The 26,902-nt window shown below is 55.7% G+C and overlaps 9 protein-coding genes across 9 annotated transcripts; 2 read left to right on the top strand and 7 right to left on the bottom strand.

Moving 5' to 3' along the window:
* Window positions 1-1,480: 1,480 nt before the first annotated feature.
* BKA78DRAFT_51328 (uncharacterized protein) lies at window positions 1,481-3,603 on the bottom strand. Its single transcript, XM_066893300.1, has 2 exons — window positions 1,679-3,603; window positions 1,481-1,622 (listed from the first exon to the last, which is right to left on the bottom strand). The coding sequence occupies exon 1, from the start codon at window positions 3,327-3,329 to the stop codon at window positions 1,764-1,766; it is 1,566 nt and encodes a 521-aa protein (XP_066739153.1). The 5' UTR covers window positions 3,330-3,603; the 3' UTR covers window positions 1,481-1,622; window positions 1,679-1,763.
* A 275-nt stretch (window positions 3,604-3,878) lies between these two features.
* BKA78DRAFT_357099 (uncharacterized protein) lies at window positions 3,879-5,015 on the bottom strand (the record flags this gene model as incomplete). Its single annotated transcript, XM_066892167.1, has 1 exon — window positions 3,879-5,015. The coding sequence occupies one exon, from the start codon at window positions 5,013-5,015 to the stop codon at window positions 3,879-3,881; it is 1,137 nt and encodes a 378-aa protein (XP_066739152.1).
* Window positions 5,016-5,935: 920 nt separating this feature from the next.
* BKA78DRAFT_326574 (uncharacterized protein) lies at window positions 5,936-8,286 on the bottom strand. The gene is made up of 2 exons (XM_066889448.1): window positions 7,924-8,286; window positions 5,936-7,855 (listed from the first exon to the last, which is right to left on the bottom strand). Exons 1-2 carry the CDS (start codon window positions 8,203-8,205, stop codon window positions 6,089-6,091), a joined length of 2,049 nt encoding a protein of 682 aa, XP_066739151.1. The 5' UTR covers window positions 8,206-8,286; the 3' UTR covers window positions 5,936-6,088.
* Window positions 8,287-8,605: 319 nt separating this feature from the next.
* On the bottom strand, window positions 8,606-10,360 carry BKA78DRAFT_326573 (putative NEDD8 activating enzyme). The gene is made up of 6 exons (XM_066889447.1): window positions 10,282-10,360; window positions 10,135-10,236; window positions 10,077-10,082; window positions 9,950-10,029; window positions 9,596-9,892; window positions 8,606-9,546 (listed from the first exon to the last, which is right to left on the bottom strand). Exons 1-6 carry the CDS (start codon window positions 10,314-10,316, stop codon window positions 8,777-8,779), a joined length of 1,290 nt encoding a protein of 429 aa, XP_066739150.1. The 5' UTR covers window positions 10,317-10,360; the 3' UTR covers window positions 8,606-8,776.
* Window positions 10,361-10,556: 196 nt separating this feature from the next.
* On the top strand, window positions 10,557-13,563 carry BKA78DRAFT_299947 (telomere length regulation protein-domain-containing protein; the record flags this gene model as incomplete). Its single annotated transcript, XM_066887130.1, has 3 exons — window positions 10,557-11,358; window positions 11,405-11,749; window positions 11,798-13,563. The coding sequence occupies 3 exons, from the start codon at window positions 10,557-10,559 to the stop codon at window positions 13,561-13,563; spliced, it is 2,913 nt and encodes a 970-aa protein (XP_066739149.1).
* Window positions 13,564-13,700: 137 nt separating this feature from the next.
* Window positions 13,701-14,950, bottom strand: BKA78DRAFT_51255 (uncharacterized protein). Its single transcript, XM_066893299.1, has 3 exons — window positions 14,895-14,950; window positions 14,074-14,645; window positions 13,701-13,979 (listed from the first exon to the last, which is right to left on the bottom strand). Exons 2-3 carry the CDS (start codon window positions 14,602-14,604, stop codon window positions 13,839-13,841), a joined length of 672 nt encoding a protein of 223 aa, XP_066739148.1. The 5' UTR covers window positions 14,605-14,645; window positions 14,895-14,950; the 3' UTR covers window positions 13,701-13,838.
* A 416-nt stretch (window positions 14,951-15,366) lies between these two features.
* On the bottom strand, window positions 15,367-16,303 carry BKA78DRAFT_333906 (putative peptidyl-prolyl cis-trans isomerase; the record flags this gene model as incomplete). The annotated part of the gene is made up of 4 exons (XM_066890143.1): window positions 15,367-15,558; window positions 15,615-15,752; window positions 15,807-15,952; window positions 16,243-16,303. The coding sequence occupies 4 exons, from the start codon at window positions 16,301-16,303 to the stop codon at window positions 15,367-15,369; spliced, it is 537 nt and encodes a 178-aa protein (XP_066739147.1).
* Window positions 16,304-16,971: 668 nt separating this feature from the next.
* BKA78DRAFT_333905 (uncharacterized protein) lies at window positions 16,972-18,302 on the top strand (the record flags this gene model as incomplete). Its single annotated transcript, XM_066890142.1, has 2 exons — window positions 16,972-17,114; window positions 17,180-18,302. 2 exons carry the CDS (start codon window positions 16,972-16,974, stop codon window positions 18,300-18,302), a joined length of 1,266 nt encoding a protein of 421 aa, XP_066739146.1.
* A 3,519-nt stretch (window positions 18,303-21,821) lies between these two features.
* On the bottom strand, window positions 21,822-26,881 carry BKA78DRAFT_299943 (uncharacterized protein; the record flags this gene model as incomplete). Its single annotated transcript, XM_066887129.1, has 2 exons — window positions 21,822-23,822; window positions 23,867-26,881. The coding sequence occupies 2 exons, from the start codon at window positions 26,879-26,881 to the stop codon at window positions 21,822-21,824; spliced, it is 5,016 nt and encodes a 1,671-aa protein (XP_066739145.1).
* Window positions 26,882-26,902: the final 21 nt, after the last annotated feature.

The following is a 26,902-nucleotide window of genomic DNA, read 5'->3' as shown; positions in this document are numbered from 1 at the left end:
CCACTGATTGTCGAGTTGCGCAACTCAGTTGCGCAACTCCCACACCACCCCACGTCACTAAGGCCTCTAATTCAGCAATCCTGCACCACCAGACCTACTAGTGGGGTTGCCGAGTTGCTAAAGTTCAAAATATTATAAGATTTTACTTAGTATTAAGTTTTTAGGTGCTCTAGTTAGCTATTTCTACCTTACTCTACTTACTTGCAGCTTTTGCACCACCTCCTTATATATATACTAATCTCTCTACGCGCGCTACTCAGCCCAAGCCGGCCTACTATTATTACTAATCATTAGTAGGAGGTAGAGGGGGTGTCCAAAATAAAACTCAACACCAAGAAAATTACCTAAATAGGCAAGTGCTTTCAGCAATCCCACCCCACCCCACGCCACCGGACCCCTGATTGCGCAATCCCACAGCCCTCAACGATTGCCTCGGTGGGGTGGGGTGGGGTTGCTTACCACTCTGGGCTGAAGGTGTGCGAAGACTTGAAGCTGGGCTGGGTTGAATTTCTTTCCTCACCTACTGTGACACCTTTTTACTACTTAGTCATTAGATGGCCCTTGCGAAGTCCGTGCCTGAAGAGTTTTCTTACTTATTACTTTGTCATAATACATCGTCCCTTATACCCTCACCTGCAATAACCCTGCTACTCAACGAGCAGCATGTTGAGGAGGACATTGAGGAGCCTAAAGAGGAGCCTTCATCACCTCTCTCCTCTCTCAACTTGACGCCACCACTACCTGATTCGCCTCCCAACTACTACTTGGCCCAAAAGGGTAAGGAGTGAGGTGAACTACGACGTGCGCGCGGTGTTTAAGAGGCAGATGGGAGAGGGTGGATTGCGCAGATAACAGGGTGGATTCAGTTCAGAATAGTGTGGATTGAGTGAAGATATTGCTAGCAGCGATATCTACACCTGAATAATTGCTCGTAGCGATAGAGGGTGTGGATTGAGTAAGAAATGGTGTGGATTGAGTGTTTTTTGGCAATGTGTAATATATATATCTCTGCTACTACATTAGGCAATTACACTATTTTCAGCGGGGATGTGGATTAAGTTGATTGAGTGTGGATTTAGGAGCAATCAGTGTGGATTGAGTAACCGCATATGGATTTGGTTGTGGGGAGTGTGGAAGTGTGTGGATTGAGTAAATAACTGTAAATTTAATGGAAGAATTCATTACCTTGCATACAGGGAGTGTTTGTAGTCTGGTGTGCTGTTCATGAGAAGCATTTGTAGAGTTTGACCACATGTGTACAAGGGTTATTCACGATCGGGAGCAACCTAGAGAAGAAGTCATGGTTCAATTTCATACTGAAAAGAGGCTATCCTGGGTGCCCAGTGACCAAGCTGTGGTCAGACACCGTCCCAAGCCCAAGTGACCAACCGCAAAGCCCCTCACCGAGCTACAAAAGGATTAGTGCAAAGTCGAATGAGCGACTCCAGGGAGCCTTCAACATACCGAGCAAGTCTTTCACCAGACCAACGACCGCTTCTCGTTCTTTTCCCCGAAGAAGTTGTTCTCATACTGGAAAGGGCTACCCTAGGTGCGCAGCGACCAAGCTGTGGTCAAGCACCTTCTCAAAGCCCAAGTTATCAACTACAAAGCCTCCTACCGAGCTAGAAAAGGATTAGTACCAAGTCAAATGAGCGACAACAGGGAGCATTCAACGTACCGAGCAGCTCAATCTGCCAGACCAACGATTGCTCCTGGTCCTTCCCCCAAAAGACTCATGATTGAAGCCAAGTAAGACAAGCCGCCTAGAGCAAGCCGGTCAAAGTGCGGTTGGCCAAATCCATCTGCTCATTAGAGTGACGGACGGCGGTGGTGACGCTCTGGAAGAGCGCGGTGACGCTGTTGATGCGCTCGGCATCCTTGGCCGCAGCCTCGCTCTTCCACATGCGGAGCTGGAGGAGCTCGTTTTCGCGCTCCATGGAGGACTCGCGCTCGTGCTCGAGATCCTTCTTCAAGCGCGAGATCTTGTCCTCCCTCAACTTGAGGTTGCGGACAGCAGACTCCTTGGAGAAACGCTCGCGGTCGAGCGAACCACCCAGACGGCGCAACTCGTCGCCGTAGGCGCTCTCTGTGGCCTTGAGCTTGGATGTGAGAGAGAAAATTTCGTCCTTGAGCGCCTCGATCTCCTTGGCGTGGGCCTGCTCAGAACGGAACTTGTTCTCGCGGTAGACGCGGGCGTCGTCCTCGAACAACTTGATCTTGTCCAAGTACTTCTCATTGTGGGGGAGGGTGGTGAGATAACGGACCTCCGCCATGAGAGAATCGATGCGGTCTCGGTAGTCTTGCTTGTCCGAGAACGAAAGCACGGACTTCGTGCGAAGGCGTGCGATCTCCGCCTCCAAAGACTCGATCTTGTCTTTGGAGATCTCGGCGTCGTGCTTGCCGACTTCCACCTGGAACTTGAGGGACTCGAGACCGGCCTGGGACTCCTGGATGAGGCCAATGCAGACATCATGTTCAAGCAGGTCGAACTCGTTGGGGAAGGCGCCAATGACAATGGATTCATTGGAAGGGCGCTTGACAAAGGGGAATCCCTGGCCAGCTTCTTGCTCGTGGACGGGAATGGGCATGTCAGGGAGTTGGGCGTACTTGGCGGCAACGAAGCTGCTCCTGCCCTCATCGAGGGTGCGGGCGGACTTCACGCTCAATTCGCTGTGATGACGGGCATGACCGTCAAGCTGGCCGTCCTGCTTCTCGGCACCATCGGAGACAGTGTGGTCGTACTCGCCGGGAGGAGCAAAAGAGACCGTGTGACGGTGACGAGCATGGCGGCGAGTCTGGTCGTGCTTGCCCTTGTATCCGTCGGTAGAGGTCTGTCCGTACTTGTAGTTCTCGGTAGCGGGAAGAGTCGGCAAGTCATAGGGCTCTTCGGCGAACTGGAATGCAGCGCGCTCAGAGGTGGGAGGCTCGACGCTCATGTGACTAACTTGACGGGAATGGGCATTGCGGCGGCGGGTAGGCGTATCGATGAACTCGTCAAGGTAGCTCTGATCGGGACCGAAGAGCTGCTCGCCAGTTGGGATACCCTTCTGCATGGCCTTGACGCTCTGCTGGGAGGATTGAGCCGATTTGTTGCATGTGGGACCCATGCCCGCCTGGCTCAGATGACGAGTGTGGCCACCGCGCCGACCGTGCGGGTCGACGTGTCCACCGAGGGAACCATAGTTGTGAGAAGAGTGCTCCTCGCCAGCAGGGAAAGTCGGAACGCCCTGAGAGTCAACAGCTGGCGCTGGGCAATAGGCGTACACAGCCTGAACAGGACTGCCTGAACGAGTCGCAATGGTCTCCATTATGTGTTCAACGAAGGTCATGTAGTAGATAAGGTAGCGGAAGGGTGGAGCTGCTGCGGAGAGTCAGTTGGTGGGCTGGTGGAAGAGAAGGTCTGCGGAGTTATACGTTGAGGCGCGGACAGCGTTGTAGCAAAGCGCAGCGAAGCAGAAGCGCGGCTTTCACAAGCTGTAAAGGCTTGTGACGTCCACGGAGAATGATTGAGAAGCAAAGGTCAGGTAAGGTGGGTGTTGAGTGAGAATTGGTACATCGATGTGTGGTGTTTTGCAGGGCCGCGTGGGGTATGATGTCGTTCCGCGCGGACTACCCACGATAGCGCAGTGAACCAAAGCGAATTCACGAGCGTGAATTTCTTCTACCTGTGAAGAATCAACCAGAGTTGACCGTCGGCTTCTGGATGATCAAGGTACAACAAAGACAACTGGTCGCCTCAAGGTGTGTGACGTTGACGGGAGAGAATTCAGGGGTACTCAGAGCCTTGAGAGATCCAGGACCCGCAGCGCAGTCAAATGATCCACGATTGCTGACACTTGATAGAGTCGACTCTTCAGATGAATGCCTCGTGAGCAGACTCAGCCCGCACCGATCGCGACCTTCTCCTTTTTCACGCCTCCGCCCCTGACAAACTCCACGGCACGATGCGTCCTCTCCTCAAAACCGGCGCTTTCTCCCTTGTGGCCCTCGAGCCAGCACTTGCGGCAGTACAAGTCACCATCGCAGCCGAGACACCGCAACGTAGCGTTGTCGTAGCATATGATGCACCAGCTGTCAATTTCTTCGTCGGTAAACTTCGATTTGTTGGTCTTTATCGGAGGCTTCTTCGACGGTGCAAAAGAGGGCGCCGACGGAAAGCTAGGATTTCCGGAAAGAGCTGCTAGCCGCGCGTTCAGAGCTTCATCATCCGGAGTGCTAGTACCCGAGTCTTCTTTGGGGAGATCTCTCGGTGCTGCTGGCAAAGACAAACCAGAATCGGTCTTGTTTGCGTTGGAGCCCGCGATATCTTCGCCCTCATCAGTTTCGATTTGTTTAGATTCCTCAGCCTCAGATAGAGCGTGGTGCTTTGGGTCTTGGTCTTGCTCGGCATCTTTGGTGTCGCCATATTTCTCTTGGATTTCCAACTCTGCAAGTACCTGGGCGATGTACTCGTCGGCTTCTTGATCATCCAGAGCCTCCTCATCCGCCTCCTCTTCCGCCTGTTCTGGGTCCACATTGCCGACGTCCAACTCTTTGGCATCTTCGTCAAATTCGCCTTGACCTTTCCTTTCTCTCCGAGTCTCTTTCTTCGGGGTCTCAGGCGTTTCAACGGCAGGAAGGACATTCCTGACCTCCTTAACCAGCTTCCCAACATCCTTTTTTTCGCCCTTGTTCATGTCCCACTCATCACCGCCAAGTTCTTTCAACAGGACATCCAAGCTCTTTTCCTCGCCGCCAAAATCGACCCCGGCCTCTGCAGCCGGTGTTACTTTCCCCGAAGACCGCGGACTAGGCGTGTGTAGCCGCTTGAACCGTGTGGCCAAATCCACCACTGGGTCTTTCGTCTCATCCACGGACGCTGAAGAGAGAGGCGCAGCTTCGCCGGCAACCTCGCGCAGAACATCCGGCTGGATCTCTGCCCCTGGCGGCGCCGTGGACATGTTCACGCTCGACTTCTTGAGGGCGTTGAGGCGGGCGAGGAGGGCGTCGTCGCTCCGGTTGTCGGAGGGAGCCATGCTTGACTTGAGACACGCAAAGAGCTCGTTCGACAGACGTTGGCCTGGTGACTGGAGCAGAGGAGGCAGACCAGGCCATATACACTGCTGCAGCAGCTACAGCAATAATATGAGCGCGGTATGAAGCTACAGTAGCTCGAAGTGCCGTGACAGAGGGCGGTGGGATGTTGGCGCCTCAATATGGGGCCCGGTGCCGTTGGGCTTTCGTCATAGGTGCAGGGGGACGCGAACGCGGTTCTCGTATGACGGATCCAAGGGATACGTGCGCAACCAACGATGGCAGGTTGAAGGTGAGGTGAAGGATTTGGAGCTCAACGTGAGAGAGTATCTCAATCCACCCTCAGAAAGAATGAAGATGTCAAACTCGAGAGCAGCATGGAAGCTCCAAAGAAGAGAGCAGCAGGTGATGTGCGACCAGGATCTTTCGGACCGCAGTTTATCCGGCAGAGGTGAACACACCGTCTCGCTCTCCTCATTGGCTCATGCCTTTCCATGGTTGCTGCTCACTTGTTGGTCTCGAGAAATCGACCGCAGTCTAATGCAAAGCCAGCTTTTCCATTATCTGCTTCTGGCAGTTTTAAATTTCCAAAATCCTACCATTTTTCAAACCCTCACGCATGTCACGAGAGCCAGTCCATCAGCAATAGGTACACCAATCACCAAGACAGCATGGTCACAGCAGCAGAAACCAGCAGCGAGGGGGGTCATCTTCGGGCAATTTCCCATCGTAGACGTTTGAAGTTGTTGGGCACACCGCTTGGCGTCGCAGACAGATGACGTGGTACATTAATATTACCTACCGGTACGCGGTCCGAAGGGAGGGGGGCGGGCCGTAATGCAAAATGCAAAGAAAAAATGTCTCCGGCGGGGAATGGGTGGCATGCAGCTATGATGCCATCGTACGCGTCATTCAAAGTTGGTAGGGTGGATCGTCTCAGATTCCAAAAAGATGGTTGCGATCAGTCTTATGCAACATGGCAGTTCATGAAGGAAATATCAAGAAAACGAGAAAACCGTCCCTCTATGTAAAACAATGCATTGCACAATGGTATCGCCCGACGTCGTCGCCCACATCACCACTTGTGAAGAAGCCAGAAATAGTACGCCAACACCACTAGTGCAACCTGCGCGAGACTCTTGCCCAACTCCACCATGAAAAAACTATGGATTATTTGTTGCCACACGCTCTTCTTCCGCGGTCGAGTTTCAACAGGCGAGACGACCTTTGGCTTTTTCTCCTTTTCTTCGCGTGGCTCACCGTAATAGCCCGCGTAGTGTATGAGAGGGAGCGGGTATTTCCCGTTACCATTTGCCTGCGGCGACGGCAAGCCGTAGCCCCCGCCTACAGGACTTTGGTTGTGAGAGGATCGTGGCGGCAGAGAACGTGCAGATAGGCCCCCCTTGTCTGATGAGTCTGAGGAGTTGGATGAGCCTTGTCCAATAGAGTCGGTCCTCTTGCGGTTCGAATTCCCCTCTGCCTTTTCTGCCTCTGCGGAAGACTCGGTATGGTTGTGAGTAGGAAGGATAGCGCCGTTGGAATGGGATGCTGTCTTCTTGGCTCGAAGACTAAGAACCGTTGCGCGAATGATGAGAACGCTTAGTGAGAAGCCAAAGAGGAATCCATAACGGATAAAGGTGCTCAGCTGGTCTGGCAGCAGACAGAGGTGAGTCTGGATAGTCGGCTGTCCAGACGTCTCCTGGGCCGAAAGTGAATTTCCCTGATTGTCGACGGGGTTCCACATGCTGACCATGAGGAATCCAGGCTTCCTCACTCCCATCGCCCAGGACAAGGACTTGACGGTGATTTCTCTGATACCGCTCCCGCCCGAGGGGTATCCCATGTGTACAACTTCGCAGTAATCATGGTCATCTCCCGAAAATGCATACTCGATGTGACCGACTTTTTCCGTAATGTCTTTTGAGATTTGGCGTGTCAGAACGTTTTGATATTGGTAGCCTCCGCGTACCGGGATTGCGTTGCGTTCATCGGGATTGACGGGCTCCTTTTGGCCTTTTGGTGGTTCCGTCGGCGGCCAGTGTTCTCTCAATGGTCCGCATGGAGTGCCCTCAGCTCTGTATAAAGGCACATGAGACAGGAGAATCGTGGGAAACTCGGCATCCTTGACTTCTGGGTATGGAAGCTGGTGGCCAGCCATGTCCTCGCCTTCGAGCACGACGTGCTCATAGAGCGGATGCGGAGGCAGACCTTGTTGCTTCAGCAACTCCCTTGACACTGCGCGTTTCTTTTGCTCTTGCGCTTGATCCAGGAAGTCTTGCGTAGGTTTCCAAAGCGTCTCGGATCCAGCGGCATGGCCAAGCGCACTCAGCGAAACGGTGTCCACCGACACAAACGTGTGATTCCCAATGACGTCGACTCGATTTCCATCTCCAAAGTAAGTGTTGAACCTCTTGCGCACATTCGGCCGGATGCCAGTCGCGAATCCGAGATCGTGGTTCCCAGGCAGACTCGAAATGATTTTGCGGCCCTCTTGTCCCTTGCGAGCCGCCATTCCCGCGTCTGGCCAGTGTCCGAAGAACAGTCTGCCAAATCGATCATACTCGCGCAACCAGTACTTGTCTCCGTACTTCTTCCAGGACTTGTCCTCGCTCATGCTTCCATCTGCCGTCCATTCTCGTCCGCCGTCGAAGAGGTCACCGAGGAATATTACGGTATCAGGGTAGAGGTCCGTTTGGATTAAGGAGAAGGAGCGGCGGAGGTATTGGTCGGTAAAGGCAACGGTCAGGGTGGACAGCGGCCACGGCCTGCCAGGATAGGTGTGGGGGTCCACGAGCTGCGGGTCAGCGACGAAGACGAGATGATGCGGAGTGGCATCTTGAGGCTGCAGAGGAGGTCAGCTTGAACCTTTGCATGTTGTTGACAAGCGGGCTGGGCGTAGACGCGACATACCCAGCTTTCCCAGCTGTCCCAGTCACAAGCTTGGATGGCGTTGCTGAAGACGGTCCGCTCGCCCCAGCGAATGTAGAAGATCCAAAGAAGTATCAGGAAATTAGGGAGAGAGAGGATGCGCCTGAAGTTCCATCTCCTGGAGGCTGGGGCACGCGGATTGTAGATTCCCGCCTGCTCGAGGCCCGACTTGGCCAATGTTGTCGCCCGAGCAGTCAACGAGAGTGGCTCGCGGAAGTGGTTGCGCGTAGACGTCGGATAGCCCCAGTCATCGTAGGCGGTCATGATTCAACGGGGCGGTAGGGCGAGGGGTCGGACGGGCATTTCTTCGCAGCAGCGAGCGAAGAGAACGAGAGGCTCCCTTTGGGTGGATATATTTGGAGGTTTCGTCGAACAGAGCCAGGGTACGTATGGCCCCTGGTCCCCGCCCGCGCCCAAAACCCCGGTCGCCGCGATTCAGATTGCGTGGCCCTGCCAACACCAACACCCCACGCGTCCAAGTCCAAACAATCAAAAGGCCCTTTTTGCTTCACGGCACCCCTTTCTTGTTGAAACCACTGCTCCCGTGAAACCTCAACGTACCCACCTCCGCATTTGACCCTCAATCCGTTCCGTTCCAGCTGATCAATTGCCCGCCTCAACAACCCTGTCTCTCGATAGGATACGTTCGGATGCTCCACATCTGCAGCTTGTTGGAACTATCTTTATTTTGAACTCTTCTATGATGCTCCTTTGTAATAGGAGCGCATCTTTGCGCCACTCCATCTAGCAACCTGAGCATGAGATGTTTGAGCAACACCATGTTTGCCTCGTCTCGTGCCTGTTCCCGCATTCCTCCTCAGCCCGGACCGCTCTCCTACTGCTTGAATGCCAACTTGAACTTGAAGGGCAGTTGGAAGGCAGGATCTGTGACCACAACTTCCTCGCCGTCCTCCACCAGCTCCTCCAGCTTCTTTTTCAAGTTTGGCCTAGTCTGTTCCTCGATGCTTTGCGGGAACTGGTAGTACAAAGTCTTGGCCTCAGAACGAATCGACGGCTTTTTCAGCTGCGCTTCAGGTCTCTCGGCCAAGCTTTCCAGGAACTCTTCCAGCGTGCTCTTGGCGTTCACGTCAAGCTTCCTAGCCAGGTTGCCGCAGACTGGACAGTCGTCCTTCTTCTGATGCTCGAAAGTGAACGTGTAGACGCTGTCATCGCCCGTGTACATCATGTAGTTGTTATCCTCAGGCATGCCCAGCGGAGGAGCGGTGCTGGTGGCGACCTTGAATGCTTCGTTGCAACAGCTGGCTGCAACTATTGCGTTTGTCGAAGCAATGGCGGGAATGATGTTTTTGACAACGCCCTGGGTCATGGAGTATGTGACGCCGGTGATGTTGAATTCCTTTGCGCGGTCGAGAGCCTTGTGGTAGAGCCAGGTGATGTGTTCGGGATCGTCTGTGTCGAGCGTATCTTCCTTGCGCTCCTCTTCCCAGGCAATGATGTGTGCCCACTCGATGCAGTGTTGTGGTTGTCTAGGAATGGTTGCGAGCGTACACAATGGCACAGCCGCCCGTGGTGCATGCATGTCTAACTGACACTCGATGCACGAAGTCATGGTCGGCAGGACGACACGAGCTTGTCCCTTGAAGCCTGTGAGACTGTTAGAGATTGTCTTACTCGAACCTGTCGCGATTCTTACCTTCGGTGCCTCCATCGATCAGGGGCTTCAAGGAGTCAGGGTTGTCACCATCCACCATGCCGACAAGCATAGCATTGATCCAACGGCGGGCCTCGATGCTGTCCAGACCACAAATCACCATGCCAAACTGCATGTAGTAGTCTTCATCCTTATCCTGGATCTTGCCGCAGTAAGGGGTGATTTTGACTCCCTTGACGCGCTTCTCCACGAATCGAGCTGCGACTTCCGCTTTGGGCTTGCCGACATCAGCTTGACGGAAAAGGAATTGTCTATTCAAATTTGAGACATCGATAGTGTCTGTGGACAGGTCAGTCACGTGATGTGAGAGTTGGGCTGAATGTGTCCCCGTCATACCCATATCGATGACATGAATGTCCTTGAAGCCAGATAGAGCAAGGTTCTTGAGGATTTCGCATCCCAAACCTCCCGCACCGCTACTCGCGGTCAGCTAGGCAACTAGATCGGGCGCGTGGTCGCTTACATGACCCTACATCAACTCATTAGTCTTTTGGAGTGACCATGCATATGAGCCGGCTTACAGAATCTTCATATTTGCCAGAGTCTCGAGCGACGTCATGCCCGGTTCCCACTCAGGGTCCGTGAATGGTCCCCGTCGGCCGAGGATGTTTTGGAGGTATTTCCTAGATTGTGTGAGCAAAGCCTAGAGTGGTAATATGACAACTGACCATTTCGGGGGCGTTTGAACCGAGTCTGCTGCCATGGCTAATCGTACCGTGGAAGTCTCAGTTGCGAAGATCTGGAGATGGTAACGGTCGACGTTCTGTTTGGGCCATGAACCCAACAGATGGCCCAAGCTCCAAGTTTGATCGATAAGATTCCTAGAATCGCCGAGATTCTACCCGTCCACACCTGGACGACAAGAACCTCGCGCAAACGCCGACTCACCATCTTTCCGACTCAGGCTTCCGCAGTCGAGATATTATGACAATCATTCTCGACCATGGATGACCTGCTGACTGCCGTAAAGACCACCAAAATCAAAGTGGTTGATTCGGAAGACGATTTCTCGAATACTAAACATCTCACATCGGTCTCCGCGGCCGTAGGCACTCCAGACCAGGCGCTGAAAATCCTACGAGAACAGCCCAATCCACAGAGCCTCCACGATACTTTGACTTACCTTCAAAAATCTGCCAAGAACTCGGATGGCTTCAATGTTAGAGTCCCTGGACCACTTTCGGCACAAATCATCAACACGCTGGTCAATTCGACCATCCCCGACTATTGGGAGACGTGGGAGCAGTCGGAGCATCATGACCGCCGTATTGTACTATCAACTCTCAAGAGTGTCGCTGGCATCGGAGCCTTGATTGCGCGGCTCAAGAGTCTGTGCTTGGAGGAACAAACCCATCCACATCAACAGCTGAAGAAAGCCAGAAGCACGAAACCCCAGATTAGGATTGCTCTAGACGTTTTGAGCGCGCTCATCGACGGGTCTGACACTGCGTCTGAAATTTGGAACAACATCAATGCCTTTGTTTCGGCGCCGACGCAGCGTCAACTCATTTGGCGCGAGTTTGTTCTGCAAGCAACCTCTGGCCGCATGATATCGGTCGCTGCGCAAGCAGAAGATTTGCTGAAAGAATCATCCGAGCAGGTTGAAGACTCGTGGTTAGCGAGCGGCCCCAGATTCTCGAAATGGATAGGGCTTAATATCAGCAACATGCTGTACAGCGCTGACGGCGACGGTATTACAGCTACGGCCCTCTTGCTGGGCAAGTCGTTGACATTGGGCTACAACGGTGAGCATTCCCATAGTGGCAAAGGATATGTACTGACGAGAGATAGATCACATTGTAGGAGAGATCTTGTCAGACCTGATTCGCGGGCCATCTAGCAAAGCAGACCAGCTGCAGTTTGTGTTGCAGAAAGCTCGCGCCCATGAACAAAGACGCTTCCTTCTTTCGGCACTAGACTGGATATCTAAGAAGCTTCCCAGCGCCCAGAAAATCCCCAAGAAGGAGACGCAAGACGAAAGGACTGCCATCAGTGCTGCTGCCGCTTTGATTGCGGTCATAACATCAAGCAGCGAGACCACAAAAGAAGCCCTGGTGAACTGGTTGACCATCGAGAAAAGCGTCGCCTCTTTCGCAACTCGACGCGCAGCGTTAGCTGCGTTGCAGACTGACGGAGGTAAGATGGCCCTGATTTCAGGTCTGGGACTGCCGCTGACTTGTGCAGACCGCATGGCAAAGGTCATGGAACGCAGCATGCAGCAATTTGGAGACGAGATTTTCATAAAGCACTCTCCAATCATGCAACAAGAGGCCCTGGCTCAGGTGTTGCTCATTTCAAGCGGCTACGTGCATCGTTCGGACCCTATGTTCCTCTTCACCATTGCGAGATCCAGCGTCCACACGAGTGGAACTTCCAATCGACTTTCCGCTTCGTCGTTACGGGCGAGGTTCCTCGGAATGGTCGCGGCCATGGCCTTGTCTGAGCTTATTGACAAGCCCGACAAGAGATTGAAATTTGAAATTGAGGAACTTGAATCCGACGAGGCCCAGTGGTATCGCCAGCTCGTCACAACGGAAGACCCGATTGGAAACCTAGAAGACTTGGTTGTCGAAAAGAAGACGGACGAAAAACCGACGACCTTGTCCAAAAAGAAGTCGAGCACGCAAAAACAGCGCGGTCCCACGAAGATAGAAGAAGCCCCCAAACCAGCAGCCAGTGGGCCCCGAATAGTGGAAATCCTCGACTCTGACGAAGACGACGACCTCACCCCCTACGCCAAACCCGACTCGGACCCCGAAGACGACTCGGAGGACCCAACGCTGGTCAACCGCAACAAGCCCACGGCGCCCGTCTACATCCGCGACCTGCTGGCCGGCCTGCGCGAAAACGAAGACTACGACAAGCACCAGCTGGCGCTGAGCACGGCGGCCGGGCTGATCCGGCGTAAGACGGGTTTCGGCAAGGAGGTCACAGACAGCCTCGAGGAGCTCGCATTCGTCCTAACCAACCTCAAGGACCAGTTCAACCTCGACGGCTTCGAGGAGATGCGCCAGCAGGCTCTGATTGCCGTCCTCGTCGCCGACCCGGAGAGCATGGGCCCGCAGTTTGTGCAGTCGTTCTACACGGGCGACTTTTCCATCAGCCAGCGCGCCGCGCTGCTGACGGCGATTGGCCTCGGAGCGCGCGAGCTGGCCGACTTTGACGACGACAAGGACAACGAGGGCACAAACAATAGGCCTGGCGAGAAGAAGCCATCGCCATTTCCGAGCAAAAAACTGCCCCCGGCCCTCGACAGGATCTACTCAACAACAACCGCCGCAGCACCCGGGAACAAGACGCCCATCGACGCCGTCAGCGCGCAACTCAAACAAACGCTCATCTCGCCGCTGGCCCTGTCGGCCGCCGACCAGCTGACGGGGCCCGCGGCCCTCAAGGTGCGCACCTTTTCTTCGCGCATGGACGTCGCCAAGCGGCGTCGCGTCATCAACAACGCGCTGGCCAAGGTGGTCGCGGCCGGCTTCTTCTTCCCGCTGACGGGCGGCTGGTGGGCGTACGCCAAAGCCTCTCCTGGAGGAGGTGTGCTGCACTCGCCGCCCGTCCTCCCGCTGCTCCTCAAGACGCTGGCAATCGTGCTGCACGCGTCGGGCCCGGCGACGCTGTCGCTCCCGCAGATGACGGCCGAGCTGCTCGACGTGCTGCTCGCGCTGCGGGCGGCGGCGACGGCCGACGCGGCCGTGTGCGAGGCGGTTTTGTTTGCGCTGCTGGCGGCGCTCGAGGTGAATGAGGACGGCGAGGAGCTGGTGCGCGAGCAGGCGCGCGAGCTGCTCGAGATGCAGGAGTGGGTGCGGATGGTGTTTGAGAGGACGCCGGCGGGCGGCGGCGACGAGGAGGAGAGGGTCCGGAGTCTGGCGGCGGCTGTGTTGGTCAGGGTGGGCGAGGTGGTGGAGAGGTGGCAGCGCGTGTTGATGGGGGACATGGTTGATTTCTGACATTGTTGCCCAAGGGGTCGATGAATAATATTTGGGGTGATTGGCAGTGGTGCTTGTTGCCGCTCCACTTGGCCGCCTCTGTTCCTCGACGACACACAGAAAAATTTTCCAAGTAGATGGAAAAGATCATTTCATTTCATATCATTCTCGTCATTCTTCCTGGTGCCCAAGCACCCTCACTGAAAAGGTGACAGGGGGCCTCGTTTATATCATCGCCATCCCCCTTCCCTTCCCCAAGCCACCACTCTCATGTTCGTAGGGCCATCTCCACACGCCTACAAGAACTTGCCGGCCAGCTTCATGAGCCCGCCGCCACTGGATCCGCCGCCGCTGCCGCCCATCTCCGACTTCATGTACATCTTGAGGGCCATCTGGGCCGCCGAGCCCACGGCGTCCTGCTTGGTCGCGCTGGAGTGCTGCAGAAAACAATCATTAGCAAGAGCGTTCTTTCCCGACCTTCTGGTGATGATGAAAAAGCAGCAAGGGACAGCTCAAAGGGACAACACTCACCGCCTTGCCCGACGCCTGCTGCTGATCAAACAGCTGGCTCGCCATGCTCATGGCCATGCCAATAAACTCGGTCTTGCCACCGCTACCACTTCCACTACCTCCGCCGGAGAAGTGCTTGAGGGCCTGCATGGCGGCGGCGGCGCCCATGTTGTCCGAGGTGGCCTCGTGGCCGTTTTCCTCCTGCGTATACATGCGGCGGTGCTGGCGGACGGCGTCCTCCTCGTCGACGTCCTCGCTGGCCAGGTGCTGCTTCTTGCCGCTCAGCATGCCCAGCGCGCTGCTGAAGAGCGAGTGGTCCCCGCTGCTGCCGCTGTGCTTGGACGCGTGCTCCGCCGCGCTGCTGAAGTCGTCGTCGTCGTCGTAGCGCGCCCCGCCGCCGTATGAGGTGCCCGTTGAGTGGCCGTATCCTCCTTCTTCGCGGCCGTAGCTGCCGCCCTCGGATCGGCCGTAGCTTTCCTCTCCCCGGCCGTAACCCTCCTCGCGGCCGTATCCGCCTTCGCCGCGGCGAGAGTATTCGTCGTTGTAGGACATGATGGTGGTGTTGATGGTGGGGTTTGGTTTAGATAGGTGGTCTGAGAGGTGCGGGGTAACGTCAGTTGGGCAACGCAAAGTTGAGCCTGTAGATTTGGAAGAGATGAAGGGGGAAGTTGGATCTTTTGACGCCGAGCTAGCTCGAGTAGACGCAGGCTGAGGCAAGCAATGGCGACCCGAGTGACGTGAACAGTGTGGCTGCGTCAGGGGGAACTGGGAACCGGAAGAGGGGGGGAAGTTGTGGAGCTCAGGCCCTGACTCGCGGGGTAAGTTGAGCCAAACGTACGTACACTCAAGATTGTTTCTGCGGTTGTTTGTGCGAATTGAAGATTTGGCAGCAGTGGCACCTTTGCTGGACGGACAATTGAACACTCAGAAGATGGGAAAGTGGCAGGGCGGGGGATAAAAGTTGTATGCATGTTTGGAGTAATGCCTGATGACGCATGGGGAGCTCTGTCCAACTCAGGGCGCCAGGGAAGCTCCAGCCAAGACGGCTTGCCCGCTACGCCATGATTGGTGCTCCTCGCGCTACGGCCAAGCTTGTTTTGGATGCTGGATGTGAGACGTCGGCACCGTTTTATTTTATGCAAACCCGCCTCTCTCTTATCATTTTCGATGTCCCGTTTGCTTCGACGTGCAAAATGGGTTTGATGCTCTAAGATGGCCGTTGGGCTTGTGTGGGCTGGCTTGGCTGTGGCTGGACTGGAGTGATTTATTCCAGGATATATGCGCCTTGCCTGCATGTATTACTTTGGCAAACCACTACATTTCTCCGCATTGAGAAATGGCCACGTCCTGGACCGGCTTCTCCCGCTGCGTGCGCGTGTTCTCAATCTTGCGCACCACATCCATGCCGTCGACGACTTGGCCAAACACGACGTGCTTGTTGTTCAAGAAGGGCGTGGGCACGGTAGTGATGAAGAACTGGGAGCCGTTTGTGTTGGGACCAGAATTCTAGTCATGGTCAGCCCAGATGGGTGGTACATGTGCGGCCAAAACAGGGGGCTTACAGCCATGCTCAGCAGACCGGACGAGTCGTGCTTGAGCTCGAAATTCTCATCGGCAAAGGAGCGCGAGCCATAGATGCAGGTCGAGCCAGTTCCGTCGCCATTGAGAAAGTCACCACCTTGAATCATAAAGTCTTTGATCTGGTACACGAGATGATCAGCAGGAGAAGGGGGGCTAGACGAAGGCGCACTTACGACACGATGGAACTTGCAGCCCTTGAAGCCCTGGGGCCTGCCAAGACCATTCTTGGACTCGCCGGTACAGAACTGGCGAAAGTTTTCAGCCGTCCGCGGAACGACGTCTTTGAATAGCTCCATCTTGATGCGGCCAAGCGGCTCGCCTGAAGAAAAGGCAGGGTCAGCATCTTGGGCCGAAAAGGGAAGACGCCACGTGCATGGTCGAAGGGATGATATGATATTTTACTGATGCATGCTTTAGCCAATGGCGGTGCAGCACTACAGGCGGGCTAGCTGGATTTCCGTTGGCGGCGATCAAGCGTCGAGGGTGGCTTCGCGGGAGATCGGGCCAAGGATGGAAAAACAAAAGGCTGCAGTGAGACAGGTGGGAAAGAGGCAAGCAAACAAAGCGAAACGGATGAAACGGAGAGGGAGGAGAGTGGATGGAGCTTACCGCCAAGGGTGACGTCGAAGAAGACGACGGGATTGTCAGGATTACGAATTGGCTGAGCCATTTTGGGTCTTGGGCGAAGAAGAGTGGTGATGGTGAGCTTGGTGGTGACGACAGCATGTTGAAAAACGAGGTGGCGCCGGGTAGTGAAGCTGTGGCAGGCCGAGTTGGACGGGCGGCGGCCGGTCCCGGCGCGCAATGCCGCGTTTAGCGTAGAGTAGAGTAGGTGAGAGTGCTCGGTGCGTCCAAGGCCGAAAGCGCTCAGCAGGTGAGGATGCGCACGGCAATAATGGAGACGGGCGGGGGTTCTTCTCTCACCTCGCAGACCAACTCCACTCGCCTTACTTGAACAACCCTCCCGCCGTCTCCTCCTTGCCGCCCGCGCTGTCATTTGCCTCGACATCCCGACTCTTTGCGCGCGCGCCGGTGCCCTACCTTACCTACTGTACCTCACTACCGCTATTCCCGCCTAGCCGCCCGCCTCCAAGCCCAGGCCCTCAACCCTCCCATCTGCATCCTGTCTGCGCCGTCGCTCGCCGCTCGTCCCTCTTTGTCATCGTCGACGACTTGACGCCATCCCTCAAATCCTCCTCACCTGCCACTCCACCTTACTCGTCCTTCGTGCCCGCGCCCTGCGCCTCGTTCTACATGAGTGCCATACTCTGCCTTTGCACTTGGTAGGATCCTTCACCAAGAAACACTTCCCGTCGTCGCACTGCGCCGTCGCCCGTCATGGTCAACTCTACGAGTAGCGGCGCGCCTTCTGCGACGTCAAACACCAACAGTAACAACAATGGAGGCGGAGGCGGCCCTACAAACTCTCCCCTGCTCTTCTTCGTTGCCCTCGGCTTCGGTGTCGTCTTCACCAACTTATGGTTAGCGCTCCGTCCAACTGCCGCATCGCTGCCGCATGAACCCGCATCGCTGACGTTTTGCTCAGGATCATTGTCGGTGTCAAGTACTGCTTCCGCTACAATCAACGCACCCGTCGCGCCCGCCAGAATGGAGAGGCCGAGATCGATCTCGCCGCAGTCCACCCGCATCCGCGTCGCCGCCGTCGCGAAAAGAAGCTCATGACCATGGATGAGGTCAACGAGCGATTTCCATTGATCAAGTACAAGACCTGGCGCTCCGGACGGGAAAAGGACGGCCTTCCTGCGGCTGGAGGCATCTCGAGACCAGGCAGCCGTGCTGCCAGCCTCAAAGATGCTGACGGCATGGTCAGCTCTGAAGCCATCGTTCACCACGAAACTATCGATGCCGAAAAAAGAGAATCGCACCCACCCGACCAGCCCTCCCCCTCGACTGCCGCCGCTGCGAACGAGGAAACAACCACTACCGAGGGCGTCCGGCATTTGTCTTCCGAAGAAAAGGATCTCGAATTGGAGAAGTGCAAGACGGTGGCTAGCACTGTCGAGCATGAGCATTTGAACCCGGCTGGAACCGAAGATGAGGAGGACGACGACGACGATGAGGACCCCATTAGGACGGCCGCTCCACCAGAACTCCTTTCTTCTCGCGGCGATACTTGCGCCATTTGCCTCGAAGACCTTGAAGACGATGACGACGTTCGCGGTCTAAAGTGTGGCCACGCATTCCACGCCGGATGCGTCGATCCCTGGCTCACTAGTCGTCGGGCCTGCTGCCCATTGTGCAAGTTTGACTACTACGTGCCCAAGCCCCGTCCAGAGGGTGAAAATGCCGCCGATAACAACACTGGTCGCCGCACCCCTGGGTTACGCATGCCGCAGACACCAACCTCGGTCTGGATATCTGCCAGCCCCCGTCGACCACTGCGAACCGCTCGCCTCATGGTCATTGGAGACCAGCGCAATGGCGAAAATCGTCGCAGCAGCCCCCGCACTCCCCGCACCCCTGGTGCGCAGCAGACGTCGCAAGAAAACGTGCAATCTCCTGGCCTTGGCGCGCGGTTGCGAGCCATGAGTCCCACGATGCCGTCTTTCAGCAGGCCATTCAGAAATGTGTGGCGTCGCTCAGAGAACTCGAATGAGGCCACAGCGACCACAACGACTCCGGGCCAGCTGGAGGCAGGTACCCGCTGATCCACCACGTGCACTGCTCTCCTTGCGTCCAAGGAGTTATCATCTCGCTCCACCAGAACCCTGTGCATTCCAGTATCGGGCCAGGATTACCTACACGATTCATGGCCAAGAGTTTACTTGCATTGGGATGCTCAAAAGCAATGTTCATCCCACTGAGGACTCGATGACTTCCATCTCTCCTTACTTACCTCCTACCAGCAGGATCTTTAGGGATGCATCTTTTCCGGCGGGCTTGGCCCGTTCACAGGCGCTCGGTTTCTTTTCATATCTGATATTTCTCTCTTTCCGGCAGGATGGTTATGCGGTTCGTGGTCGGCAGGACAAGGTTTCAATAGGCTTTTTTTTCTCTTTTCAGTCGGGATCTTTCCACTTGTTTCATTGTCGCCGTCAGATACCCCATCTTATCCTTTTGCTCTCTGTATACCCCCAGTTGAACGTTCCTCCCGGTCGCTTCTTCCTGCCACGAGATCGACATTTGTCAAAGAAACCAACGTCAGCAACCACCCATAGCGTCGTTCAGTGTTTTTTGCGCGCTTGCCAAGAACAAAAAGGAGAGCCGTGCGGAACCCAGCTTTTGAGAGGGCAAAATTAAGTGAGGACAGGTGGTACCTGGGAGTGCTCGTAGTCTTTTGTCTCGTTCGTCCCCTCTTTTTCCAGCGCGCATGGTAGGCCTATCTCTCTTGGGAACGAGTATCCCTTTGGACCGTTTCACAACTTTTGCTTTCCCATCTTTTCTCTCGTTCCAATGGGTCTGGGTCTATTCCGGGTCTATCCCATCTCTCCTTCCCTTTTCTCCCATGGGAAAACAGTAGGCGATTCCAGGCGGAGTCTTCGCCTCGCCCTGCTTCTTTCTCACTCACGACCGCGAGTTACCACGGCGCGCCCTGCGCTTCTCCGCGGTGCAGTGTTCTGTACGTTCAGACACGTATTGTACGTATGTAGGTAGATTCGCGGGCGGATAGCGCCCGTCTGCCCTTTCCCCCGGTGCTGGGAGGACGGCGCAATGCTGCTCAATGATATACGTCTGTCTTGTTCCTCTCCTCTCTCCTCTGTCCTTGTGCCTTTGTTACTATCTCCCCTTCGCGGTGTCGTCTCAACGCCGAACCTCCCCTCTCTCGTCCCTCCCTTCATGGGCTCCCAACACTCGGCTTCCCTTGGGCGCAATGTAGGCAATGGATGGTAAGCGGCGGCCTCCTCCCTCGTGCGCAACGGCGCGACCTGATGCAGCTGCTCGTCCACCTATCTCCCCTACGCGATCGATCCGCACATCCCTTTTCGTCGCCCATGCCACGCGACGCTATACGTACTATACCGCACCATGCACTGCCCTGCCTTGCACAACTTGGCCCCGTAACCTCTCTCTTCTCCTCTGCCTAGAATACCTCCAGCCTACCTTTCCATGTAGTTGGCTACCTTGGCGCCAGACCACCGCTGCCGATCGATGCACCTGCAGTAGCGTTCGCCCGGGCATGAGCTATCAACGCACTACCCCGACAGACGCACGCACGCACGCACGCACGCGCTCCGACATCATCTCCGCAGTCAGTCGCACGTCACTCATACATGTTGCCATACCAGCTGCCTACCTACATACCTACCTACAGGCTTTGCCCTTTTTGAGATTGCACGCACGCACTGCTCACGTTGCCCCCTTTCAGATGGCCGTCGTCTGGACGCGGACGGGATGGAACGGTTGTTGGTTCCATGGCGACAGGGTACCTAGGGATGTTGGTGCTGGTGCTGGTACTTGACGTGACTACACTGGACTGTATTGGCGGCGCTGTGTGGAGAATAGGCAAGGCATGTAGAAGCAACTAACGGCCGCTGTAGCCAACCCACCGACGGTGCACCTGCCTACCTATACCTAGGTGGACTGGCATGGTGGATGGATGACGGTGCGGTGCGCTGCACCTGCGTGCGCGCGAGGGGTGGTGGTGGTGGTGGCCGGCGCTTGCTACCGTCGCCTGCCGTTGTTCGTTGTTGGTTGGTTGGTTGGTTGCGCTGGCTGCTTCCATCTATGGCTACATATCTAGACATCTACGCAAGCCATTTAGATTGATGGCGCGCTTAGATGCGGCGGTGTGGTGCGGCGCGGCGCGGCGCAGCGCAGCGCAGCGTAGACCAACCGCCTTTTCTACTTACTGTCCACTGTTCACAAAATTCTAGAGAGCCGTCTCATCAGTCGTCGTACAAGTACAGCGCACTATACATCATCCACCTACCTACCTACACACGGAGCAAGGCACATTAGAACAGGACGGGGGAGTGAGGGAGGGGGGGCCAAGGAGCAAAGCAAAACAAACGACAATACACGCAAACTTAATCTACTTTTACATTGTGTTGATTTTTCCAAAAAGCAGACCTGTTCGTCTCTCCGACCATGCTTTCTATAGTAGTTAAACTGCTGCTACAGCTGTTGCGCAGGAGGAGGAGGAGGAGGACGAGGAGGAAGAGGACGCATCTCACTCACAGCGAGCCCGCGAGCTCTCGCGAGCGCCATGCTTGCTTCCTCCCTGATCCTTCCGTGCCTCGCTACGCACCCACACTGCGCTTCTCGCTCCTCGCTCGTATCCTCGACCCTCCATCCATCCATCCACGCATACACGCGTCGCCAGTCGATGCGGGGGCGGGGTTGATGGCAGCGGGCAGCGGCGAGTGAGAGTGGATAATACAGCAACAGTGGATACGCCGATATCGGGGAGTTGTGGGGATGGGGGGGGGGGGGGGGTTGATGATACCCAGGTGTTGGGGTAGGTAGATGTGTAAATGTTTGTGGGCAAAGAGATGGAGCTCGTGGAAGAGGTGTTCCGAGAGCCTTTTGCTGGTTCAGAATCGGCAAAAGGGAGATTGGAGGGTTGGGAGGTATAGGTGGATGGCCATGTGGCTAGCTAGCTGTTTGAGCGGAAAGAGTCTCTGGAAAGATGCGTGCGCGTGTTGTAGGTTGAATTCGTTTTCTTGTCTTGGGCGCTTGCTTGGAATGGAGATTGTGTATGTAGGCAGACAGATAGGGGGCAGGCGCAGTCGATCTGCTAGGTAGGTGGCTCTTTCCATGTTGACTTCAAACTACTTGCCAAAATTTACCCGAATCACCTGTTGTGCCTACACTCAAAGTGTTCTGTACCTCCTCAAAACATCATCCGCAATCGACGAAAATCTTGGAGAATTTGTTGTGTCCGCAGAAATGTGGGGATATCGATATCGTGATTTCTTTAAGATATATATAGAGGTATAGCAACAAAAAAGGTGGTTGTAATAATACTATTTCAAAGGGGTCATTGACGATTAGGACATTGCGGATTAGGAAGGAAAGAAAGATGCGTGTATGTTGTCGACAAGGGGAAAAGGAAGAATTGGCAAAGATGTAAAGCATCATGACACGTCATGACACGAGAAAAGAAATAAAGAAATCGTTTGGGGTCGTCAATTCGTAATAGCACAAGGAAAAGAAGAAAAAGTCTCACAGTCCATCCCAGTTGGACCATTCGTTCGCCTCGAATGGATGCCATGCCTGGACCTTCATCAACGCCAGACCTTCCATCCGCCGCTGCCCCTCCTCTTGTGCTGCTTGGCAGCTCCAGCCTCCTCGTCCACCGCATCTCCATACTGATACTCCCGCGCCTGCGCCATGCTCGTCCTCGGGGCACCGACTCCTCCACCGCCTCCATTGATGCCCACTTCCTCACCCGGCACGCCCCTATCTCCCAAGACGGCCCTGTCGCCTCTGCGCTCGACGACGAAGCCCCGCTCGCGGCTGGCGCTTGGCCGCCGGAACCCCGCGCTCAGCGCGCGCAGGCCGCCGCGGAGCTCCTCCTTGACCTCGCCAAACGCGCCCTTGACCTTGAAGCCGCCACCGCGCCCGTTGCCCAGCCCGCCACGGTCATCCTCGGCGTCCCAGCTGCGCATGCTGCTGCTCGTGCTCCGCCTTGGGATGTTGCCGTTGGCATTGGCATTGACATTGGCGCTGGTATTGACGTTGGCATTGCGCGTCTGCGGAAGCGAGTCGTCCGACAGGTAGCGCCCCTCGCGAGCTGGGTCGGCGCGTTGGAGATTACGATTAGACCCGTAGATGGGACCTTGGCCATATTCGACATTTGGCTCTCCCGGAGCTGGGCGTGATGTGGCGGGCGGGGACCTGGCTCGGCGCGAGATGCCATTGGAGGCATTGGTGTCGCGTTCGCGGACGGCATAGGTGCCGTCAAAGGCCATTTCGCGGGTCCGCGAGCGAGACCGGGAGCGCGAACGGGTGCGGCGACGAGGAGAAGCAACGCGGGGGTCAGACGTTCGCGCCTCTGTGCTCAGGGGACTCGCGTCGCGGCTGTCAATGTACGACTCTCGTCCGCCTCTGCCAAACCCTCTCCGGCCGCCCTGCCCGCCAAAACTGCCAAAGAAGCCCTTGATACCTGCGCCATTTCGCTTCTTCATCAACTCATCGACGCTCTCCTTGACGGGGCCGTGGTACTCGAGTGCGGGGACAAGGAGACGGTATGGCGTCGTTATACCCACAGGTTCATGTTGCGAGACCTCAAGATTGAGAACCACGTCGAGGCCGTGCTCGAGATTGATGGCGCCAGCCACGTTGTCTGGATCATCCGAATCGTAGCCGGCATCAGGGTCAAAGGGTCCTCCTTTGCGAGCGGCTTTGACGCTGAGGCCAGTAGGGCGGCGGTGGAATGGATTTGGCCGGGGTGGGTCAGCAGCTGGACGGTGCAGATGTGGTTGACTGCCATTGCTAGGGAGCGTAGAGTTTGTCTGATTGGGGTTGCCTGCGCGCGAGTTGGTGGCGCCATCGAAACTAACAGAGCGCTGCCGGCGATTATCGACATAAGGAGTCGGTTGTGGATCACGTCCAGAGAGTCGTCGGATGATGTTGCCCGGCTTGAAGCCGTTGGACCGTGTGCGAGGGACGTGTGCCTGGTCAACAAAGGAGCCATCAAGTGAACGAGCGCGCTGACTTGGAGTAGGAGGTGGCGTTGAACCAGGTCTGTACTCGCGGAGTGAGCACCAATTGCGTCGGGGCAGCAGGTGGTGATTGTTGCGCGGCTTGCCATCCACATCGTGGGTGAACATTGGAATCATGTCTTCGTCGGTATTATCGTCGAGATGATGGATTTTGTTGCGCTTGTTCAGAATGTCTCCCATGAGCTCGGGTGGTGGTGTATTGACAATGGCCGAGGAGATGACGTTTGGCATGTACCGATGGTCTCGGTCTTTGGGAATGTGGAGCCTCTTGTTACTGTAGAATTGACCAACCGCAGCCAAGTGAACGTCACCACCGAGTATAGTGACGCGAACAGACTTTTCGGCAGCGAGTTCTTGCAGCTCCTGGATGAACCAGTTGCGCTCCGCCTTGTGGTGCTTGGCCGTCCAGTGGTCATCGAGGTCGTCCAGAATCTCAACTCCGCCGTCAAACTTGTTGACAAATCCTCCGAGCATGCCAGTGCGACCCAGAGCCTTGATGGGATCCATGACCCTCGAAGTGAGGAGATTTTCCAAAAAGTTCAATCGGGGATAGGCAATGGGCTACATGGTCAGCAAATGCAAGTCAAAAAGGGTCTTGGACTTACCACTCCAAGTAGCACAATCAAATGCTTCGTCTCGCCCTTGCGGATTTCTCTGCGGCACCGTTCAAAGATCTTGTAATAGGTATCCTCGCTGAGGACTTCGTCTCGCATCCTCTCTGTCCGGCAGTCAAGTCCCAGGAAAGCAACGTTTTGGCCAAGGAACATGAAAATGTTGCGGCTCAGTTGGTTGATATAAGGGCCAGGTGCTGCACCCAGCAGCCAGGACGCTTCATGCCTCTCAGTCTCATCCGGCACGCTCTGATGCTGAAAGAGCATGTAGTACTTGAAAGCGACAGCTCCAAGCCCACAGAAGACGGGGTTTTTCATGAAGTGATGAGGGTAGGATCCGTAGCCGTCAATAATATCATGGTCATCCCAGATGTTGACCATTGGGATCTGGCTGGCTGCCATTCCAAACAAGCCCTGCGAAAACCACATGGCGTAGCGATCAAGATAGAACTGCTCAAGCTCGTCCTGCATCTCCGGCGTAAATTGAGCAGTATGCTTGATCACTGAATTCTTGGTCGCCAGCCACTCTTTGAAGTATGTTGTCGCCTGCGTTGCCCTGTCATTGTAGATCTGGTCACCACCTCCAAGCATGACATGGAATGGCCGAGTTTGGTGGTTGTTGAGCACATCTCGCCACATGGGGTCCGGCCCGCAAAACTGATTTGGGTCAACGCTCAAAGAGAAGCCGTTGCAACTGTGGAACATGATGTTCATGGTTTCGCCCCTGGCAGGCACCCAGAACCCAATGGCAGGCCCCCGGTTGATGCGGTACGCCAAACGTGACTGCACCTTGCCGAGCTCCACTTCAATGTTGAAGCGCCAAAAGGTGACTCCTCGCTCTGCATGGAGTCTTGCGGCCTTGACCTCGCGGAATTTTCCGGCCTTTTCACCATCTTTTCGACTGATTCGGGATCTGTTGTTGGTCGCGCTGCGCGAAAGTTCGAAAAGACCCGAGTCGTCCTCGCGAGTTGAAAGGTCGACTCCCTCTTCGAGATCCTCGACTGGTCGGACGTACAGTGTTTTGCCGGTGCGACTGACTTTGGCCTCTCCAGCCAGGGGGTCCACATACTCGGATGCCAGCTTTTGTCCAGTGCTCTCGTCGAGTTCGGCTGGAGGCGGAGGCAAAAGATTTCTGGATTGAACAAACAGGCGCAAAACAGGTGGGGTATCGTAAATGGAATACTTGTCAATCGTCACAATCATCACGCTGCCACGCCATAGCCATCGGTCCTTCAGACCCATGCGAGACTCTCTTCTCATGCCGGTGTATCGCAGTAGCGGGCCGCATTTCATGTAAAGAGGCGGATTGAAGCGTGTCTGGCCAGTCTGGTCATCGTATGAGCCGTTGAGGCCATCATACTGCGCTGAAGCAATACCGCCCTGGCTTGTTCTGCGACGATGGGAGCTGGTGCGTTCCCACCAACCCTGTGTAAGGTCCGTCTCTGAATCGCCATCGACATTGAGGTCATCAGCAGTCAAGATTGCCTTGTCTGCCGTCTTCCAGTCATCCAGTCCCTTGAAAGGCGCATACCGGCGTTCTTCAGAATGGTGGCGGTGGAACAGACCGGAAAAGTGATGTTGTCCAGGCTCGCAGCTGTCTGTGGCCACTGCAGCTGGGTCTTCTTGATTGAAGCCAACTGTGTCCTGCGCACGGCGCGCGCCCGCGGTTTGAGGCGGCATTTCATATTTGGGGCCTCCAGCAACAGGTTTGCGGACTATCTCTCTGGGCACCGGGTCAGGTTCGTGGTACGCCTCAGCAGCACGAGCGCCCTGGGAATGGCCCATACGATCACTCGACAATTGGCTGTAGGCTTCCGGTCTCTTTCCATTGTCCCGGCTTGCAAGTGGTTGCTGGTATTCCTGGGGCACATTGCGCTTCTGGAGCTTCCGACTATTACTACGGCCCACACTGCCATTCCGGCCAATTTCAGGCTGAGATTCCTGGCGATATCCATTTGGACTGTCAATCCCCGCAAGCGCAAATCCAGCACTCGTAGCTACGGCTGCGGCTCCGCTGGATTGGGGCGCACTTGCATCAGGCTCGCGAAAAGTTACGGAACGTCCAGGACCATTTTGTGGCAGAGTAGCTCGTTTGCGGTTCTCAATCTTGTAGCTTTCCTGAGGGCGACGGGACTCGCGACGCGAAGATTCTGCAGCATACTGGTCCTGACCTACGGGCTTGCGCGCAATGCCTTGGTCGGTGTTTCTTCTGGGTCGTTGGGATGAAGATGGCAAAGGTTCCGGCATTGAGACATTTCTTCTGTCGGCAGGCACTCTATCGACGACCTGCTCGGGCGCAGCGGCACTAGACACACGGCGAGTCCTTGTCCGGGTGTATTCATCCTGTTCAGAGGCACGCCTGGCAGCCAGTCTTTCCTCGGCCTTTGCTTCAGCATCGGCTACGCGTGCTCTCCGCTCTTCCTTGCTGATGTTGTCCAATGCGCCCTCGAGCTTTTGGAGAGGCGAGCGATGCGACACGGAGCCTCGTCCGCGTCGCACAGTGGCTGGGTCGTCGCGATGGTCGCGGGCAGGTGGAGCAACATTGGGGCTTGTTGGGGCTTGCTGGACCTGGCGCATCGGCTCGACTTGAGTGTAGACGTGAGCTTGAGGTCGGGCCCGTGTGGACCCTTCGGTTCGCATCGCCGGGGCTGGTTGGTAGCGCTTATGGCTCTGGGATCCCGCGGGAGCCGCGAAGCTGCCCGTGTAGGCATCTTCATAACGCAACGGCTCTGGAGCTATGGCGTAGTTTGAAGGTTGCCCGTTTGCAGGACGAGTGTTGGAGGTGCTGCTCCGACGCTTGCTGGGACGCGCTGAACCGTTTTGGGCCGACCCGCTGTATTGCTGGGGGTAGATCAATTCATCCGGGGGACGAGGGCCGTAGCTCTGAGTGGGCTGCTGTGGGTAGCGGCGGTACGAAGCAGGCTGCTGGAGGTTTTGAGCTTGGTAAGCTTGAGGAGGAGCAGGTTGGGGGCCCCTCGTGTAAGATGCACTGTCTAGACGGGCCTCCATGGTAGAGGTATTGATTTGCAG

This window comes from Phyllosticta capitalensis (assembly GCF_038381095.1).
Source record: "Phyllosticta capitalensis strain CBS 128856 chromosome Unknown BKA78scaffold_12, whole genome shotgun sequence".
NCBI lineage: Eukaryota > Fungi > Ascomycota > Dothideomycetes > Botryosphaeriales > Phyllostictaceae > Phyllosticta > Phyllosticta capitalensis.
This window is presented reverse-complemented; position numbering and strand designations above follow the sequence as displayed.